Source organism: Canis aureus, chromosome 10 (genome assembly GCF_053574225.1).
Source record: "Canis aureus isolate CA01 chromosome 10, VMU_Caureus_v.1.0, whole genome shotgun sequence".
NCBI classification, from domain to species: Eukaryota; Metazoa; Chordata; class Mammalia; order Carnivora; family Canidae; genus Canis; species Canis aureus.
Genome location: NC_135620.1, coordinates 3,619,719 through 3,637,673, shown reverse-complemented (window position 1 = coordinate 3,637,673; position 17,955 = coordinate 3,619,719). Strand labels below are relative to the sequence as shown.

Sequence of the window (17,955 nt, the reverse complement as noted above, 5' to 3'; positions counted from 1 at the left end):
AAGGCTGCCAGAGGCCCTCACCAGGGCCAGTGGTTCATGCCCAGCCTTCCTCCTTTCTGTGCCCCTGCAGAAGTGAGGCTCACCTTGCATGCCCGAAGGCCCGAAGTCCTGCCGTGTGAGGAAGATGGCGTGATCGTGGTACTCATCATGACCTGTGTCCGGCTTCTGTTGGAGGTAAGCCCAGCGGCAGACATTCTCCAGGCTCTGAGAGGGATTCCCAATCTCAATGAGGCTCATGGACTGCAGGAGGGGGGAGACACAGAAGTGAGGGATTAGCATTTGGAGGACCGGATGGGGATGAGCCAGCTGTAGTGCACAGACCCCCTCTACTGGGGGCTTGGTCCAGGTAGCGTTGAGTTCAGTCCCCCTGGGGACCCATCTCTCACTTGGCTCCACTCTTCTGAGCAGATGAAAGGCTCCCCAGTCATACACGCCTGCCTGGGTTTCCACACCCACTGCACACTTTTCAGGTAAGATGTGGTAGCAAGCTCTGAGGTCATCTGAGGCCTCACACAGTCCATCCCACTTAGGCTGCTTCCAGGGTTCCTGCAGTCTATCAGGCTCTTACTCTATGCTGGCCTTGGACAGGAGGCAAATGCAATGTGGACCTCATGTTGAAGAGCTCACAGTTCTGGCAGGATCCAGGGCAGGAGAGATGGAACTCTCAATGTAATGTGCAAGCCCAACAAGGGAAAGGGAGCCTTATGTTTCCCCCTGTTTGAAGGAATTACAGAAAACAACACAAACACAATGGAGGGAAAAAACTGCAGCAGATAGGAGTTCTCATTCAGTCCTCACAACCACCCTGACAAGCAGGAAACTGAGGCTCAGAGAGGTCAAGTAACTTGCCTTTAGTCAAGCTAGGAAATCCTAGTCAGCTAGGAAACCTGAAGATCTATATTCAACCCCTATCCTAAACTGCCTCCCCAAACAAAACATACACCATATTTTCCCCAAAGCAAGGCTCCTAAATGGGGTGTGCTTTCCTTTCCTCTTTGCTGTCCTCATACCAGGCAGTGTATACACTCCTCTCACGACAAACTCCCACCACTGAATAGTTCTCTCTACACAGAGTCCTGAGCATGTGCTTCTCTTTAAGGATCCATCTGTCCATAAAGTAGAGATATTCATTCCTTAGTGGACATGTATGCAGGAAGTTCTGTTTCTGTCCTGGCATTAATACACCCATCAAGCATAGCCACATATTCTTTTTCCTGAATATAAGTAGCAAAGAGTAGATAAGGGTATTGTTGGTAAGCCAGGCTGTTCCAGAAGAAGGAAGAATAACTCATGGCCAGGGAGGACTAGTCACTGCCAGGGTTCTCATGCATGATCCAAGTCAATGACTTACAAGATGGTGCACTAGTTCCCAAGTCCCAAGCACAGAGCACCTGGTAGATAAGAGAGCTTGACATAACGAGATCTAGTGAGTCCTAATGAAGGAAGTCACAGAGTGGAATGAGAGATGTGGGGACCAGAATCTGCTGGACACAGGCACAAAGATGGACAGCCCATAAGAAGCTGTAGCAGGGGAAGGGAGGTGCATTACTGCCCCAATCATGACTGGGAAGAGAGTGTGACTATCTCTGGCCTGTGAGGTCTGAGCAAAAGTGACTTGTGCCTCTTTCTGATCGGAGTATTTAACTGCTCACATGAGACCCTGCAGAGATCTCTCCTTGCTGGCATGGAAACCAGCAATGTTGAGATGGTGGCTGCTCTGTCAACCAGGCCATGAGTGACAGTGACACTGAACACAGAACAGGAGCAGGAAATAAATATCTGTTGTAAGCCCAAAGCATAGCCTTGCCCACCCTGACTGACACAGGAGGGGCAGAGAGAGTGTTGCATCTGTGTCTCATCTAAGCCAGATGCCTGCAGGTCAGCCTGAGCCCCTGCCAGACAGTAGCTTGCCTCTAGAAAAACTTGAGAGGTCCCAGCTCTGAAGAAGGAATCAGGTGAGAGAATCTCCCTTCTAGGGAAAGAGTTCTGTGTGGAAGGAGAAGGAAAAGACTCTCATGGGCAGATATGCTTTAGTGCTAGAATTTGGGGCCTGTGCTTTTAGTTTGAGTTTAAGATTGCCCCCTGAGTTTAAGATTGCCAGCCCGAGTTCAAATCAGAGGGAAGTTACAAGCCTGCTAATGAGCACTTCATCTAGGATGCCCACAGAGGCCCCACTGGAGTGTGAGCATACCACTCACAAAGCCGACAGAGTAGTTCAGCAGTCTTGCCAGGCCACCTCCAATGGAAGAGGCTCTGTTTCCTCTATGGCTATGTCTTCCAGCCCATAGGTCAGGAGGTTAGTCCTCATGATGGGCTGGTCTGCCCTCAGGGTCCTAGGGTTCCACACGTTGGGGTAATTCCAGTCCGATTCCCTCCAAGGCCCTGGTGGGCTTAAGTTACATTTGCCTATACTTGTCTGACAATAGCAGCCCAGTCCCCCTCCAGTCAAACATCCCCTCTGTTCATCTGGGTTCAACCCCAGGCTCAGTGGTGGGAGAGTTCAGGCCTGGCTAATCCCAGTACCACATCTTCCTAGTACTGTGATGGCTCAGACTGAACACATAACCAAAGTGGGCCAAGGTATGTGAGACCCTGAGTCAGGAGCTGCTGGTACGAGTTTCCCCCGCCCCTGCCACCACGGGAATAGACCTCACCTGAGGAAGAAGCCAACCCAGAAAGAGAGCAGGGCCCAGACTATAGAAGGGTCAATTCCGCATCCTCACATGACCACCTGGCTCACCCAGGCCCGAGGTCAGCCTGCTGAGGATCTGTTTGTTATGTCACTATATAACAGGTTATTCCAAACCTGTTTATGGTCTGAAAACCTTCAAACATTTATTATCTCACAATTTCTGTGGGTCAGGAATCCAAAAGCAACTTAGCTGGGTACTCGGGATCAAGGGCTCTCCCAAGATTGCTGGCAAGCTGAGGCTGGAGCTGTGGTCTCATCTGAAGGCTCCCCTGGGGAGGACCAGCTCCCATGCTTCCTTATGTGGCTGCTGGCAGGACTCAGCTCCTCCTGGGCTACAGGACCAAGGGTTACTGCCACACTCCAGAGCACTCACCTACCACAGGCTGCTTCCTCCAACATGAATGACCCAAGAGAAAGCAAGACAGTGCATATCCAAGATAGGAACCACAGTCTATTTTTAAGGGAATCTCGGTCCTGCCCACACTCAAGGGGAGGGGACAATGCCAGAGTATGAATATGAAAAGGCAGGGTCACCAGGGGCCATCCTAGAGGCTGCCTGTCACAGATGCATCTCATGTGTCAATTTGAGCTGTGTTATTATCACTTGCTACTGCAAGTCTTGAGCAACACACTTCCTTCCTCCTTAGGGGACCACGGGGCAGTGGCTGACAGATAAAAGCCTGCGGCTGGTCTCCAGGGTCCAGCTGGTTTGCCCCACACCAGTGGGAGAACAACTCTGGCCACATCTTTGAGGAGGAGTCAAAAGTCTAGCCAGAAAGACACACCCATTTCAGGGCCAGAAAGCAGATAAAGGACCACAGGGCCAGGGACAGAACCAAAGGCAGGAGCCAGGCTGAAAGAAAGAGGCTGAGGAGGAGCAGGGTGGAGGACGAGAGAGAGGCCAGAATGCTGAGGAAGTGGGCTTGTGGGAAATGCTGGGCAGGTGGTGTACACCTAAATGCTGACAGGGGCAAGGCAGGTGATGTAAATCAGTGAGTGAGGCAGACTGATCGTAAGAAAAACCAATCTAGCTTTAGTTTTGTCAGTTTAGAAAAATTTTCCCACCCTGATAAAGAAAGTGGGGGGCTTGATCAGTGGCAAGGGAGGACCGTAGGAAAGCAAGGAGCCCGTGTACAACTGTTGGGGCGACAGCACTCAGTGCCCAGCTACTGTGGGTACGCAGAAATGGGGGCCCGGAGCTGCCAGATTGGGTTTCTCGGGTCAATCTTCAAATTTGGATTTTACAAAGTAAGCCCACCTCAGGGTAAATGTTGGCTCCAATGAAAGTAAGTTATGTGGACAAAACAAAACACATCCTCCAGGTCACTGGCTTGAGAACCCTGGAGTAAAGGTCCTCCTTTACAACACGCCCTTCTTGGTTGGCCCGACCCTGGCAAGTGCCTCCTTCCTCCCAGAAATACCTATGGTTCAGCCCAGGATCCCAGGCCCTCTGGCAGCCGGAATGATTTTGCTGCTGCAGCAGGATAATTTATTGAAATATTGATTTGCATTTTGTTCTAGCCTTGTCTTTGCCCGTGTCAAGAAGGCAGCCTGCCATGTGTTCTCCGGTCCTGCAGGGGCTTGTGCTGCAGGCACCAGAGCAGAGGTTGTCTGGGACCCCCTCCTCTCAGCTTTTGGGTTCTGAGGACACTCCCTGGGGAGGGGGCAGAGAGAAGGGCTGGGAAGGGCTGTGCCAGGACAAAGTGGTCCCGGGGAGGCAGATCTCAGAAAACACTGGTAGTGTGTTGGGCCCTGGGAGCATGCGGCCCAGATGGCACTCTGAGAGATGGAAGAGGAGGGTGACATCAGCTTTCAGGCACCCAAGAGGCAGAGCTGCTTGCACATCCTATTTCCCTGCCCATGTCCCAACTTTCTCAACGTTCTGGCCCGTCTACGATGGGCACAAAGGAAACAAGGACCAAAATCCTTATCTTTGTTGGGCCTGGAGCATTCAGGAGGGTGTGGGTACGCAGGGGCCAGCCTGTGACCTGATAGTGCCCTGTGCCCCACGGCAGGCACAGGGCCTCTGGGTCAGAGAGGAGGGAGGGAACACGGGAGGGGAACAGTGTGGAGCGGGTGTATTGCAGGGGCCATATCAGCTGATTCAGGATCACAGGGTGACAGGAGATGAGCAAGAGAGGTATGGGGGCTGGCAGGTCAGGGAGGAAGAGGCTTCTGGCTTTGGTGGAAGGTGACAAGGGGGGCTACACAGGATGTGGGAGGAGAGGCTTGCAAGCTTGTAGGGGAACTGTGGGGTCCATGGAGTCAATCAAAACACATCCTCATCATCAAGGGGAGACAATCAAGGGACTATCTTCTCCCACCTGGCTTGCTTGCTTGGGAAGAACTTGGCAGTTTTGCTTTGGGGCTGTCTCCCACTCATCTGGGTGTAGTGCCTGGGGGATCAGTCCAAGTGCTCTGCTCACCCCTGACAAGGGCTGGCCTGGGACCAGAGTGAGGCCAAAAGAGCAGAAGCTCAAAAGGACCAGACAGGTTGAAGCAGGTTTTCGGGGAGAAACCCCCCAAAGCAACCTCCCATGAGCCTCTGTCTCCTGCACCCCAGGCTCAGCCTTTCTTCCACCAGCTCCTCCCCTGGCCTTCCCACAAGTTCCTGGAACTTTGGAGGACTGGCAGACAGAGATGTCCACGCAGAGGGCCCAGGAGAGGGTCTGGGCCAGCCCATGTGGGTCTCTTGGACTCTGGTGGTTCCTCCTGCTGCAACCATCCAGCCACATCCGCACAGCCCTGTGATGGGTCCCACTCTCTGGGGCCCCTCAGACCCTGCCCTGTCTTTGCCACAGACCACAGTATGTGAGCTGTGACTCTCCTCCCAGCAAGGAGAGGACACCTCTATTTCTGCCATCCGTATCCCTTCTAAAGTGCCAGAGAGACTGTGAGAGTTGCCTGTTTCAGTTAAGAAAGGTTCTCACACCCAGCTCGCTTAAGCCACCTGCGTTCCTCCCAGCACCTCAAGGCACCTGTCTCTTGGCTGCCTGCTTGCCTCTGCATGGGGTTTCTCTAGGAAAAGCTGTTTGGACAACTCCCCTGTTCCCACCTATGCAGGGATGGGGACCATGCTTGACCCCAGCAAGTGGGTGGCCACAGCACTAGCTCGAAGACCTCACAGATGGGACGCTCCTCCCCCAGGGGGAGCCGTGGGTGCCAGCTGTGCAGAGTGAATCACAGTGGAGTGATGGTTGTGCTGTTTTCACTGTGGAAGGGGTCTTTTCTCCACCCCTGGGGGGCTGCTGGGGGGCAGCTCCAGGTTTACAGGTATCACCTAGTTTAAGCTGTACAATTGACTAAGATATAGGTGCTGTTATCATCCAGTGGAGGAACCGCATCAGAGACAACCCAATAAACAGCCCCACGTCCCGCTGCTACACAGAGGTGGAGGTGGGCTTGGAAGCCACGCTGCAATCTGAAGTGTCCTATTCCCGGGCCTTCAGAGCTGGGGGGACGCAAAGGGCAGGTCCCCAAGGTGGCCACCAGGTGGTGCTACTGCCACAAGAATGGAGGTGCCTGGCTCGCCAGCAGGCAGGACACCCTGAGGCCTGGCTGCAGCGCTAAGCCCAGGCAGGCACCGGGCAAAGGGGATTCTGAAGGCCAGAGACAACCTCTGGGGCCACATCCCAAATACGCCAATTAAGACCTGTTCAAAAGTTATTTCAATCATTGCTCTCTGACATTTCCATTGTTTGCCCTTGAATGAACTGAATTATTTATGTTCTTCCCTCCTTGAGTCAAGGAGACAGGAGGAAAACTGGACCAGTAGCCTGGAGGCTGATGTAGCAGCCTGGAATAGCACCCAGTTGTGGGGCACCTATACCGGTGCAGCCACATGTGAGGGAGCTCCACAGACCCCAGACCTATCCTGTAGCTCACCAGGACACGGAGAGGTGACAGGTGGGGCTCACCCGGGCTGTATGAGTCCTAGGGTTGCAGACCTACTCATCTCTCATCCGCGCGTGTTCTTAATCAAGTTACCTCCCTATGATGAGCTCCCCATCTGCAGAATGGGTACAACCACAGTCCAGAGCCAGGAGCACAGGGCCTTCTGTCGGTGACAATTAGCACCTACAAATGTTCCTTGTCCTGGTTGCTGTGGTGGCAACAACGATGAGGATGCAGGTATGGCGCCAGTCCTTTGGAAAGCCAGCCCACCTTCAGGAGTTGCCTGCAGTTCATTTTCCAGGGGATCAGGCTTCTTAACTGCCCCAGACAGCATGCCTAGAGCCCACACCTGCAAAAGGGCAGGGCGTGCTGGGCTCAGGTGAGCAGAGAGCATGTTTCTTGACCTGGCACGGCTGACACTGGGGGGCTAGGTACTTCTCTGTTGTAGAGACTGTCATGTGCACTCTAGGATATTCAGCGGCATCCTAGTCTCTACCTGCTTGATGCCATTGGCCGTGGGGAACCTCTGATGTGGGGGAGTACTGGAGGGGAGCAAAGGGCAAGAAACTTGGGGCTTGCACACCCGAGCCAGTGGAATGACTGCATCACAGCCTCCCCAGAGCAAAGTAGTTCCCCACAGTGTGACCTCCACAGCCTGCCAGCATCCTCACTGTCAGGTGGGGGTTGCCATGCACCTGCCCCGTGGATGATTCTCTGTGAGGGTGAAGTGAGTTCAGAACTCATCATGATGGGCATCTCAGACAGGCAACAGGCCTGAGGCTAGAATGCGAGCCTCTTCTTTCTCTGCCTGGGACTCCCATACCATTAAGGCATGCTCCAGGCATTTTCCCGGAGGCTGGGAAGCTATTTCCAGAGAAAGCCAAGCTGCCAGCATGGGATTCTCAGCAGGAACCTTCCCAGGCTTAGCCAAGGCCTCCAAAAGATAGGGTCCAGCCCCTGCAAATCCTTGTGCTTCTCTGGACCCTGGCTGGTCTGGCTCAGGAGATAGGCTGGAATGACAGGGGCCAACCACCAATAGGTTGGGAAATGGGGCCCAGACTCTGGGGAGGTGCTCCAAATCCCCTATGCTGCCCCTCATACCAAATCCCCTATGCTGCACAGGTGAGGAACGGCCAAGGAGCACAGCAAGAGGGATGGTGGCACTAGGCCCTGGGACACAGACTCCTCACCCCCAGCATTCTCTTCTCTTGCCTCAACTAAGGGATTCAGTTAGAATTTCTTAAGACATTTTCCCTCCTTAGGAGCACTCCACGCTTGGTCTTGATTTGGGTCTTTCACGACCAGACACCTTATGTTCTTTCCTGACTGTCCCTGAGTCTCTCATTTCCATTTGCTTTGGTTTCCATCATCCTAGGAAATATGTAAAATGAGAACAGTTCAGTAGCTTTGGTGCCTTCTCAAAAAAATCAATTGAAAAGCCAGTTGCTATGCAACCCTCAAGTGTTGCTGATGTTCTGCTCCCTGGCTGATGGCATATTGTATAAAATAAGATAATCTCTTTTCTTTTTTTTTTTTTTTTAAGAAATGGAGAAAAATGTTGTTTTAGGAAAAACTTGGGATAACTCAGAGGCTTCTCATAAGCTGGAAGACAAACAACATGTCACTCGTGTAAGTGCTGATTTTATCCCTTCCGGAGCCTCCTGGGGTCTGGGGACAGGCCCAGGGGAGCTGGTCTGTTTCCATCATAATTTGGTATGAATGACAACATCTGAATACATGCCCAACTTCCTGCCCCAAGTCTGCCTTGACATTATAGCTCTCTGCCAAGAGTCCCCAGACCTTGGGGGGCATAGCCCAGTCCCTCTCCTTATAGGTGTCCTGGCTACAGTCATCCTTCCAGGTATGGGGGCCTTGCTCCATGATAGGAAACAGGACTTCCCTAAAGAGCAGCTCACCAGAGGAGCCAAACCCCATCTCCAGATCCCCAACCTAGAAGCCCTGCCCGGTTCCTCCCTGAACAAGCAGAGCTCATTGTCTCCAACATGGATGCTGCACCTCTTGTTCCTCAGACCCCGGCTGGGCAGTTACCTGCCTGGCCACTCCATCTGGGGCCACCTCCTGCTCTATTTCCTTTAAGATGCTCCTCACTTGGGGATCCCTGGGTGGCGCAGCGGTTTGGCGCCTGCCTTTGGCCCAGGGCGCGATCCTGGAGACCCGGGATCGAATCCCACGTCGGGCTCCCGGTGCATGGAGCCTGCTTCTCCCTCTGCCTATGTCTCTGCCTCTCTCTCTTTCTCTCTCTGTGACTATCATAAATAAATAAAAATTAAAAAAAAAAAAAAGATGCTCCTCACTCTGAAATGGGATTGTTTCACTTGTGACTTCATGGGGAGCTCATGCTCCACCCCTGGAAGAGCACTCAGGGCCTGCTCTTCCTGCCCCAGTATGCCCCCAAAGACCCCAAACAGGACCCTGCCCCCACCGGGAGGGTGCTGTGCAGAGTGGGGTCTGCGACCGGTGGACACACACTAGTAACCGTCCCCAATGAGATAAGTACTGAAATGAGCAATTTGCTGGTGTGATTTTATGTGAATGGAATTTAATAATAAAACGTCTGGGCTGGTATTTTTGTATACCTTATTATATTATTTGTCACATTTTCCTTTCCTAATAACTCCTTCTCAGTGTATCTTATGGGACTGGTCAGTGACAGACCTTCAGGCCTGGGGTGTTCTGTGTGTCTGGCTCAGCGAGCGACCTTGGCCCTATGGCTGCTCTTCACAGATGGTCCCTCTTCCGTGCTGGCCAATTGCTCCAGGTCCGTGGGACAGGCCCTCCTTTCCTCTAACCCTTGCCCCTGAGTCCGGTGGCCTATGACTGTGCTTACTTCAAACAACCGAAGCCCATAGCTAAGCATGCTGTGCGGTGCCTGGGCTCCTCATGCTCTGCCCCCAGGACAGAACACCCTGTTCCAGCAACTCTGGACCAGCAGGTGGGGGCCTCCACCCCGTCCCTTCACGTTGGGGTATCTGTGCAGTGTCAGCTCCCCTGTGGTTGGCCAGCCATGTCCTCCTACCTCTACTATCTCTCTGCCTGCGCTGCTGCAGAGTGTCCTCCCTTGGGAAATCGAGAGCCACACCCTGGAAACCCTCTCAACCCAGCAACCAGCCAAAGGAGGACTGAGCATCAGTCAGACCCCATCACATTCTGGAACCCTCCAGGCCACACTGGCCCCGATGGGCACCAGCCTCTCCCAGAAACCTCCACCACAGCCTCATGGGTCTGACCTGGGCCCAGGGGCTTCCAGGGGACAGGCAGGGTGGGGAAGAAGGTGGGCAGAGTGTAGGGTGAGCTTTGCTTACAGGAGACCTGTCAGCCCAGCTGGATCCCCAGGGGCCAGCAGAAAGGCAGGCAGCACACTGTCCCTCCTGGCCAGGCCGAGGGGACTGGGGCTGGGCAATCCCCCACATCTTACTGTGTCCTCTATCCTGACTCCTCCAATGTCACAGGCAGGGGTCTGAGGCCAGTCTACTAAGCCCCTGGCTGGGGTGCAGTAGGCGCTTTCTGGATTTGGCTCTGAAAGCATGTAACCCCCTCCAGATTCTCCTTTCTAAAGTTCCTAAACTCCTTCACAGCCTGAAGTCAGGGAGGCTGGGCGCCTCTTGGTTCCCCCTGTACTGGTCCTGGTCTCACTGAAGCTGCTCTACTGCCCAGGTGAGCTCCGGCCACTCATCTTGCCAGTCGAGTCCTCCAGGCAGCCTCATGGCCTGCCCACCGCCCCATATGTCCCTGGGAAGAGCGTGCTGCTGCCTGACCATGGGGTCTGTGCCTACTCCCCTTCCTCTCCACTCTGCCTATGGGAGATTCAGGGTGGGGTGCCCACATGGAAGACCCCTCCCCCCCCAAGGCAGCATGTAAGAGGCAGAGCCAGACTGGCCATGGCCATGAGGTGATTTGGCCTCACCTGCAGGTAGGGCCGCATACCTGAGGCAGCCCGCATTCCACATGGCCTGCTCAGAGGTTCCCTAAGCATGCAAGTAGCAGAGTCCCTGGGCCCAACCACGGGAAGGGTAAGACAGTGACCCTGAGGGCACAAGGACAGACCCCTCCCTACCTGTCCCCAAGCCACTACAGAGATGAGGTGCCACGTGAAAGCAGGAAGTCTCTTCTATGTCCTCCTAAATCAGAAACAAAACGCTGGACATGACAGAGCCCTGTGGCATGCCACTGGAAACCTTACTCGGGTGCATTCAGTTAAACGGGATCACTTGGACTCAATCATTTTTAAATGCTTTTTTAAAACACGTAAACCATTTTCTCATAATTAAAAATGCACTATTTTGTTTATAAAAGAAGCATGCTTATCACGATAGATTAAGAACATTCAGTAGAGGGGATCCCTAGGTGGCTCAGCGGTTTCGCGCCTGCCTTTGGCCCAGGGCGCGATCCTGGAGTCCCGAGATCGAGTCCCACGTCGGGCTCCCTGCATGGAGCCTGCTTCTCCCTCCTCCTGTGTCTCTGTCTCTCTATGTCTATCATAAGTAAATAAATAAATCTTAAAAAAATAAAAGAACATTCAGTAGAGTACAAAGAAGAAAATAAAAACCCATGGCCTACTAGCCCAGAGAGAAGTATTAGTTACCTTTGATGTATTCCTTCCAGTGCTTTTTGCATATACTTGAACACAAAGTAAGATCATACTGCAAGTTAGGCTCTTTTTTTTCCCCCAAAAAGCAAACAAAGTTAACTTTTGGCCATAACAATTCCTCAGTGCTTTTTTCTTTTTTAAGATTTTACTTATTTATTCATGAGAGACACAGAGAGAAAGGCAGAGACACAGGCAGAGGGAGAAGCAGGCTCCATGCAGGGAGCCCGACGTGGGACTCGATCCCAGGACCCCAGGATCATGACCAGAGCCAAAGGCAGACACTCAACCGCTGAGCCAGCCAGGTGCCCCCTCGGTGCTCTTTAAGATGCTTTGAAAATGGGATTTCCTGGTGGCCCATATTGTACCACATAGACATCTTAGAGTTTATTTGATTAGACCCCTATTAGTGGACAGTTCAAAATTTGTCCCATTGTTAATACTTAGAAATAAGGCCATGGCCTTTGTCTTCTTCCTAAAACTTTACCCACAGCTCTGACAACTGTTTTGGGCTAGAGTCATAGAAAGGAATGAATAAAGGCAAACATGAAGGACCTTTCTAAGGGCAGTGGTATTGTCACATTCCCTTCTAGAAATGTCTGCATTTATACTCATACCAGAAAAGCATATTGCTTCATCTACCCAACCCAGCAGTTAAACTTCTCCTTCTAATCTTAACACATTGATGTTTTAAGTAGGGTAAATAAATTGTTTTATTCATTTAATAGTACAGTTAAATACCCCTCCCTTTTTTTTTTGGCCTTTTGTATTCTTCTTCTGCATACTGTGATATACTACCAATTCTGTTTCTCCTATGATTTGTAAGAGCTCTTCATATATTTGGATATCTTTGCCATACCATACTGCAAGTATTTTCCATGCCTGGGCTTTGTATTTTAATTGTTTCTTGACAGAAGCTCTGTATTTTCAGTATTCAAATACTGAAAATAAGGGGATTCAAATCCCCTTAACAATTCCTTCTATTTTACTTAGGCTTAGGGAGTCCTGGGTAACCAATGTTTCCTTCTTGATCTTTGTGGTTTAAACAGCCAAATGTGTTATTGGCCTATATTTATCATATATTTAACTTACCATATATTAAATTCCTATCAGTCCTACATTTATTTATGACATATAATAATAACCACTTCACTTATATTTATCACATGCTATCTATAGAAGTGTTTTCAGAGCTACACAGTTGATTCGGTTGATCTGTTTGTGCTTATGCAGATACAGTATGATTTTAATTTTTTTCATTTCACAAGATATCTGGAGTAAATCTCTCTTTATTTGCTTACTTTTCATGGTTTTCCCAGCCAGTCCTTCTTAGGCTTCTTAGGCTTCCAGATGAATCTTAGAATCATTTCATCCGATTTCCAATTATTAATTTGGGAAAGATCAGTATCTCTACCGCAAGCAGTCTTCCCGTAGGGACAGCATTTGTCTCTGCCTTCATTTTTATTTCTTTCCTACCAGTAACAATGAGCAATTTTCTTTTTTTTTAATTTTTACTTTTAAAAAAATTTTTAATTTTTTTATTTTTTTGCAATTTTCTTCTGATGGGTCCTATACGTATATCTTGTTAGGACCAGGCCAGGTATTTTATATTTTTGGTTACTTCTCTCAAGGGAACTTTTCTTTCCCTATTACACCTAGTCATAGAGCATTATGGGTTCATGCAAAAATTAGTGATTTTTATAGAATTGCCTTATATTTGGCCAATTCACTAAGCTTCTTTATTGACTCTAGTTTTACTGTGGATCCTTCTGGGTTTTCCAGGCATATGATTATCAGCAAACAATTACGGTTTTATCTGTTCTTTTCTGATGCTGGCTCCATGTCATAAAGACACTGCCTAGAATTTCCAGAACCTCAGTAACAAAGTCACCTTCTTGTTGCCAACATTACTGGGACTGCCTCCAGGAGGGCAGCATTCCCAAAGTGAGTTCTGCAGAACCCTGAGTATGGAAGCAAAAGGGTTCCACTGAGAAACAGGTTTGAGAAACTACATGTACTGATCCATCTCTTGAGATTCACCATGCACATTCCTTTAGGACATTCCTGTCCTAAAGCTTCTGAGATATTCTGCTGTCAGGAATACTTATTTTACGTTCATTCGTAAGCCTTTCCCAGGCCTATTCGACTATGGAACTCCTCTATCTTCCTGTGTAAACATTGATGAACATCCTAAGAATTCGCTATGCAGAATGCTTTTAGGGACAGGTGCTTCTTTCTCCACCTTTATTTAGTTATTTAGTTATTTTTAAAGATTGTATTTATTTATTCATGATAGACATAGAGAGAGAAAGAGGCAGAGACACAGGCAGAGGAAGAAGCAGGCTCCATGCCAGGAGCCCGACGTGGGACTCGATCCTGGGACTCCAGGATCGTGCCCTGGGCCAAAAGCAGGCGCCAAACTGCTGAGCCACCCAAGGATCCCTCTTTCTCCACCTTTAAATAAAACTGGTTGTCATGTTACCATCTGTTTTCACAGATTTTTGAATACCAGGAGATCCTCTCTCAGCTCCTATGCAGCAGATCACACCCCTTGCTCTGCCCATGCCTTCAGTGTCAGGGGCTCCTGCGGCTCTTCCTTAGGAGCCCCCCACTCGGCATACTTCCATGCACCTCCACTGGTGCCTTTGCAAGCAATGCTCATTATCTTCTCGAAGCTCCAGCCTACCCCAGCCATTTCTACCAGGCACCTCACACTCGACACGTCTCAACTGAACTCACTGCCTCTCTCTCCCACATCCTGCTTCTCCTCCTGTGTTCTCTATCTCAGGGGCAGGCATCATCATGGACCTGGCTGCCCAAGGAATGGGCCTATGGTCTCTCCACCTTTACCCACCAACTCAGCATCCATGCCCTCCAGATCTGGCCTCCTACCAAAGCTCCCTTTCATCTGCCTTCCTCACTCCAGCCTGTAGCCATGGTCTCAGTACAACCCACTTCTGTCGTCCCTTCAATGGCACTGCATCCACTCCCCCAACCCCTGGCCAGGCTCCCACCCACCATTCTGCACATAGGAATCCACAGAGTGTCTCAGAGATGCACATTGGGTGCTGGTTCTTTTCCCTTTTACTCCTTTCCAGTCACTTGGCCTGACTTCATGAGGCCTGCCTGCCCCACATCTCCCCCCATGAGTCTCTGACACCCCCCCCCCATTATAATTGTTTCCTTGTCTGTACTTATGTTCTAGAGGCAGCACTACATGTCGGGGACCGTGTCAGTGGCCCAACCCAGGGCTAGGCACACAGAAACCCTTTGTAAAGTATGTGTTAAATGAGGAGCTTTTGTCATCAGCAAACTGATGTGATGAACTATAGGGACAGACTTCCTGATGACCAACGATCGCCTTATTCCCAGGATAAATCATATTTTATAGCGGCGGGAGTTTCGTTTTATGTGTTATTGAATTAAGCTCTTAAAGCCTCAGGATTTTTTATATCTATTTTTAGAAGGAAGGCAGGTCTGTACGTTGTCTTGGACATGCTACTTTTGGCAGCTTTGAGTATAGGAATCGCACTGCCTATAAAAATAAATTGAATGGATGTCAGAATACATATATGTATATGCCCTGAAATGATTTCTCTGGTGTTGTATTATCCTTGTTTAATAGAAATGAATAAGAATGCATCGGCAAAGATAGATGATCTGACTCTCAATTTAGAGCTAATTTTCAGAGAACTTTGACAATGCTGGAGAACTTGAGCTCTTGCCATGGTTATGGGACCTATCATGGTGTTTTCCAAATATTTTGGAGTTGGCTTTGAAATATTCTGATTTCCTAGGAAATCCCTGACTTACCTGTTCACCTTCAGATTCTGATGCTTCTGCAAACAGCAGACTGTGGTCACTGCCCACAGCAGTGAAGGGGAAGAAAATAACTACAAGAAAAAACGGCTTTGGATGCAGACAATGTAGCCCAGAGCCCACCAGGGTGCAGCTAAAACAAACAAGGCTTTGCTTCTTTGGGAAGTCAACACTTTTTAGATGAAATAAGAGCCAAAGCTTTGCTAGCACCGGTAAGCAAGTAACTGTTCACAATTTCCAAATTCTTCTTTTTAACCAATATGGGGGCAATCTCGATGCATCCTGCCACCTGGTCCCAGACCCATTTGTGGCTCTTCTCCTCTTTCTACCTCCAGGGGTGACCTGAAGTTTCCTATTCCACCCCACCCCCCAGCCAGCAGTAAAGGGGAAGGGGGTTGGAAATAACTGTAGCTGCACCTCCCAAACCCTCCTACAGTCCTACAGTCGGAGAAGGGTATGCGCATCCCCTCATCTGCTGCACTGGGCATCTGAAGGAAGGGGATGGGAGAGGCCCTGAGGGTGGCAACTGCCCCAAATGTCTCCTCTTCTGCCCTGGAGAAGCATCCTGGTGTAGGTTACATTATGCACGTCCTTTGTAATCTTTTAGTTTGTGCTTCCTCTCTCTTTCCCATTCTCTCTCTCTCTCTCTCTCTCTTTCCTAGGCGCATACACCAGATGTTTTGCTTTGCAAAGCTCTCTTCTTGATTGTTTCAATTACTTCTCTGTCCTAATTTTTTAATTTCTGCTTTTCTGAAAAGGTTTCCTTATTTTTGTTCTCCCTAGGTTTTTGGCTTGTGGTCCTTGTTGGTACTTGTCTTGACATCTCTGAGTTCAATGCAGGGTTAACATGTATTCATTCCTTCTTGTGCAATCTGAGGAAGCACCTGCAAATTTGCCCCTGAATGCAGCCTTGGCCATACCCCGTACATTTTGATCTCTAGCACTCTCATTTTCATTTAGGGTTCTAAGCGGTCTGTAACTACAGTTCTTCATGGTCTCTTTCCTAGCAGGTTGTTCTTCAAATGTTTAAAGACACTGGATTTGGGGATCCCTGGGTGGCTCAGCGGTTTAGCACCGCCTTCAGCCCAGGGCCTGATCTTGGAGACCTGGGATCGAGTCCCACGTCAGGCTCCCTGCATGGAGCCTGCTTCTCCCTCTGCCTGTGTCTCTGTCTCTCTCTCTCTCCCTCTCTCTCTCCCTCTCTCTCTCTCTCCCTCTCTTTATGTCTAAAATGAATGAATGAATGAATGAATAAATAAATAAATAATAAATCTTTAAAAAAGAATAAAGACACTGGATTTTCTTTTTCCCCCAGTCTATATATCCCTTCCTCCGCCCCGTTTTAGGGCACTGAGTAGGGCCCTAACAGTTTTAGCTCTATAAAATTCACTGAAGTTGTCTTTACAACCTAAAGCACTTTTGTAATTTTCAAGCGTTCTGTGAGTCCTCACAGAAAGAAGGCACATAGTTCTGTAAGGCAAAGAACAAAATGATATAACTGCTAATTTAACTTCACACATTATTATTGTATTATTTGAAACTTCAATGCCTTTTAAAATATAATCTGTGAAAGGTTTTTTTTTTTTTAAAGATTTTATTTATTTATTCATGAAAGACACACCAAAAGAGGCAGAAACATAGGCAGAAGGAGAACCAGGCTCCATGCAGGGAGCCCAATGTGGAACTCGATCTTGGACCCTGGGATCACACCCTAAGCCGAAGGCAGCCACCCAACCGCTGAGCCATCCAGGCGTCGCACCATGAAAGGTCTTGAAAAGAGTATGAAAGATTCCCACAGTTAAGTTTTTGTCAGTTTCTCCCTTGTTCTGATAGTCTGCTTTGATATATTTTATGTTCTCCATGGGGTGCATGAAGGACCACGACTGGTGCCCTCACTATGGCTGCTTCTACTTCAGAGCAACATGCTTCCTGGGTAAAGAGAGTTGAGCCCAAGATCCACTATTCCTGCAATTCATCCGGCCATTCGAGTCCTTCACTGTCATTTTTTATACCGCGGGTCTTGTAAGTTGTGTGCAGCTGGATTCTATTTTTGGAGACTGAGATTCTCTGTCTTTGAGCAGAGGACTTTAACCCTACACCTAATTACCAGGCCTGGTGATTGAGTTTGTACCTACTGAGCAAAGTCAGACCATGGGTTCTGGAATTTGGCTGCTAGGGTAAGAAGCCCAAGTCCCAAGGAGCCAAATGACACTGGCTACACACCCAGCACACCACCAAACCGCTTTAAGCCTCAGTGTTCTCTGTGAAACAGGGATCATCATGGCCCCACCTCCCCATCGGCCCCTGGACTCAGTGAGTTAACATGAGTAAGGTGCTTCTGAGCCACCCGGCACGAAGCTTCTTCCTTCCTCACCATCTCTCCTTTCTCTGTACCCCCTTACCTTTCCGTGTCAGGTCACTGTTTCCAGGAGCTTTTTACCCCTGCTGCACAGACCCCTGCACGTGGCTAGGAAAGACCGCTCCAAGTTTGACAGCAAGAGGCAGGAAGGGCAGGAGAGCCCCCTTGAGGGCAGGAGCTATGCAGAGGAGGACAGAGAAGCTAAGACGAGGAGGAGGACGAGGTGGAAGAGGTGGGTAGGAGGTGAGGTGAAGGATAAAGCAACCTCAAGTTTCTGAAGCTTTGACGTCTGGGGCCATGCTGACCCTAGAGGGACTGCCCCTAGGGGTTCCCCAATTCCTAGAGACACTAAGCCACCACTCTGGAGCAGGCTTTTCAAATGTAAACCAACCAAGTCAGAGTCCACACCCCCAGCCACCTCCTTCAAGGAACTCTCGCATTCCAGTCACCCAGGAGTTACTCACACTGGCCAGTCCCCTTCCTACCGTGCACCCTGCCATACCCAGCCCTTCCTGCGAAAACAGCAGTTCCCCACTCCCTCCGGCTGCCACACACCCTGTAGCCCTGTGTGGTGACAAACCATCT

The 17,955-nt window shown here is 49.9% G+C and overlaps 1 protein-coding gene across 1 annotated transcript in view; it reads right to left on the bottom strand.

Moving 5' to 3' along the window:
* Positions 1-17,955, bottom strand: part of ADAMTS2 (ADAM metallopeptidase with thrombospondin type 1 motif 2) — a 225,139-nt gene that overhangs the window by 55,957 nt on the left and 151,227 nt on the right. Inside the window, exon 6 of the mRNA XM_077911167.1 lies at positions 84-240. Coding sequence (XP_077767293.1) covers positions 84-240 — 157 coding nt within the window. The remainder of the gene's footprint in view (positions 1-83; positions 241-17,955) is intronic.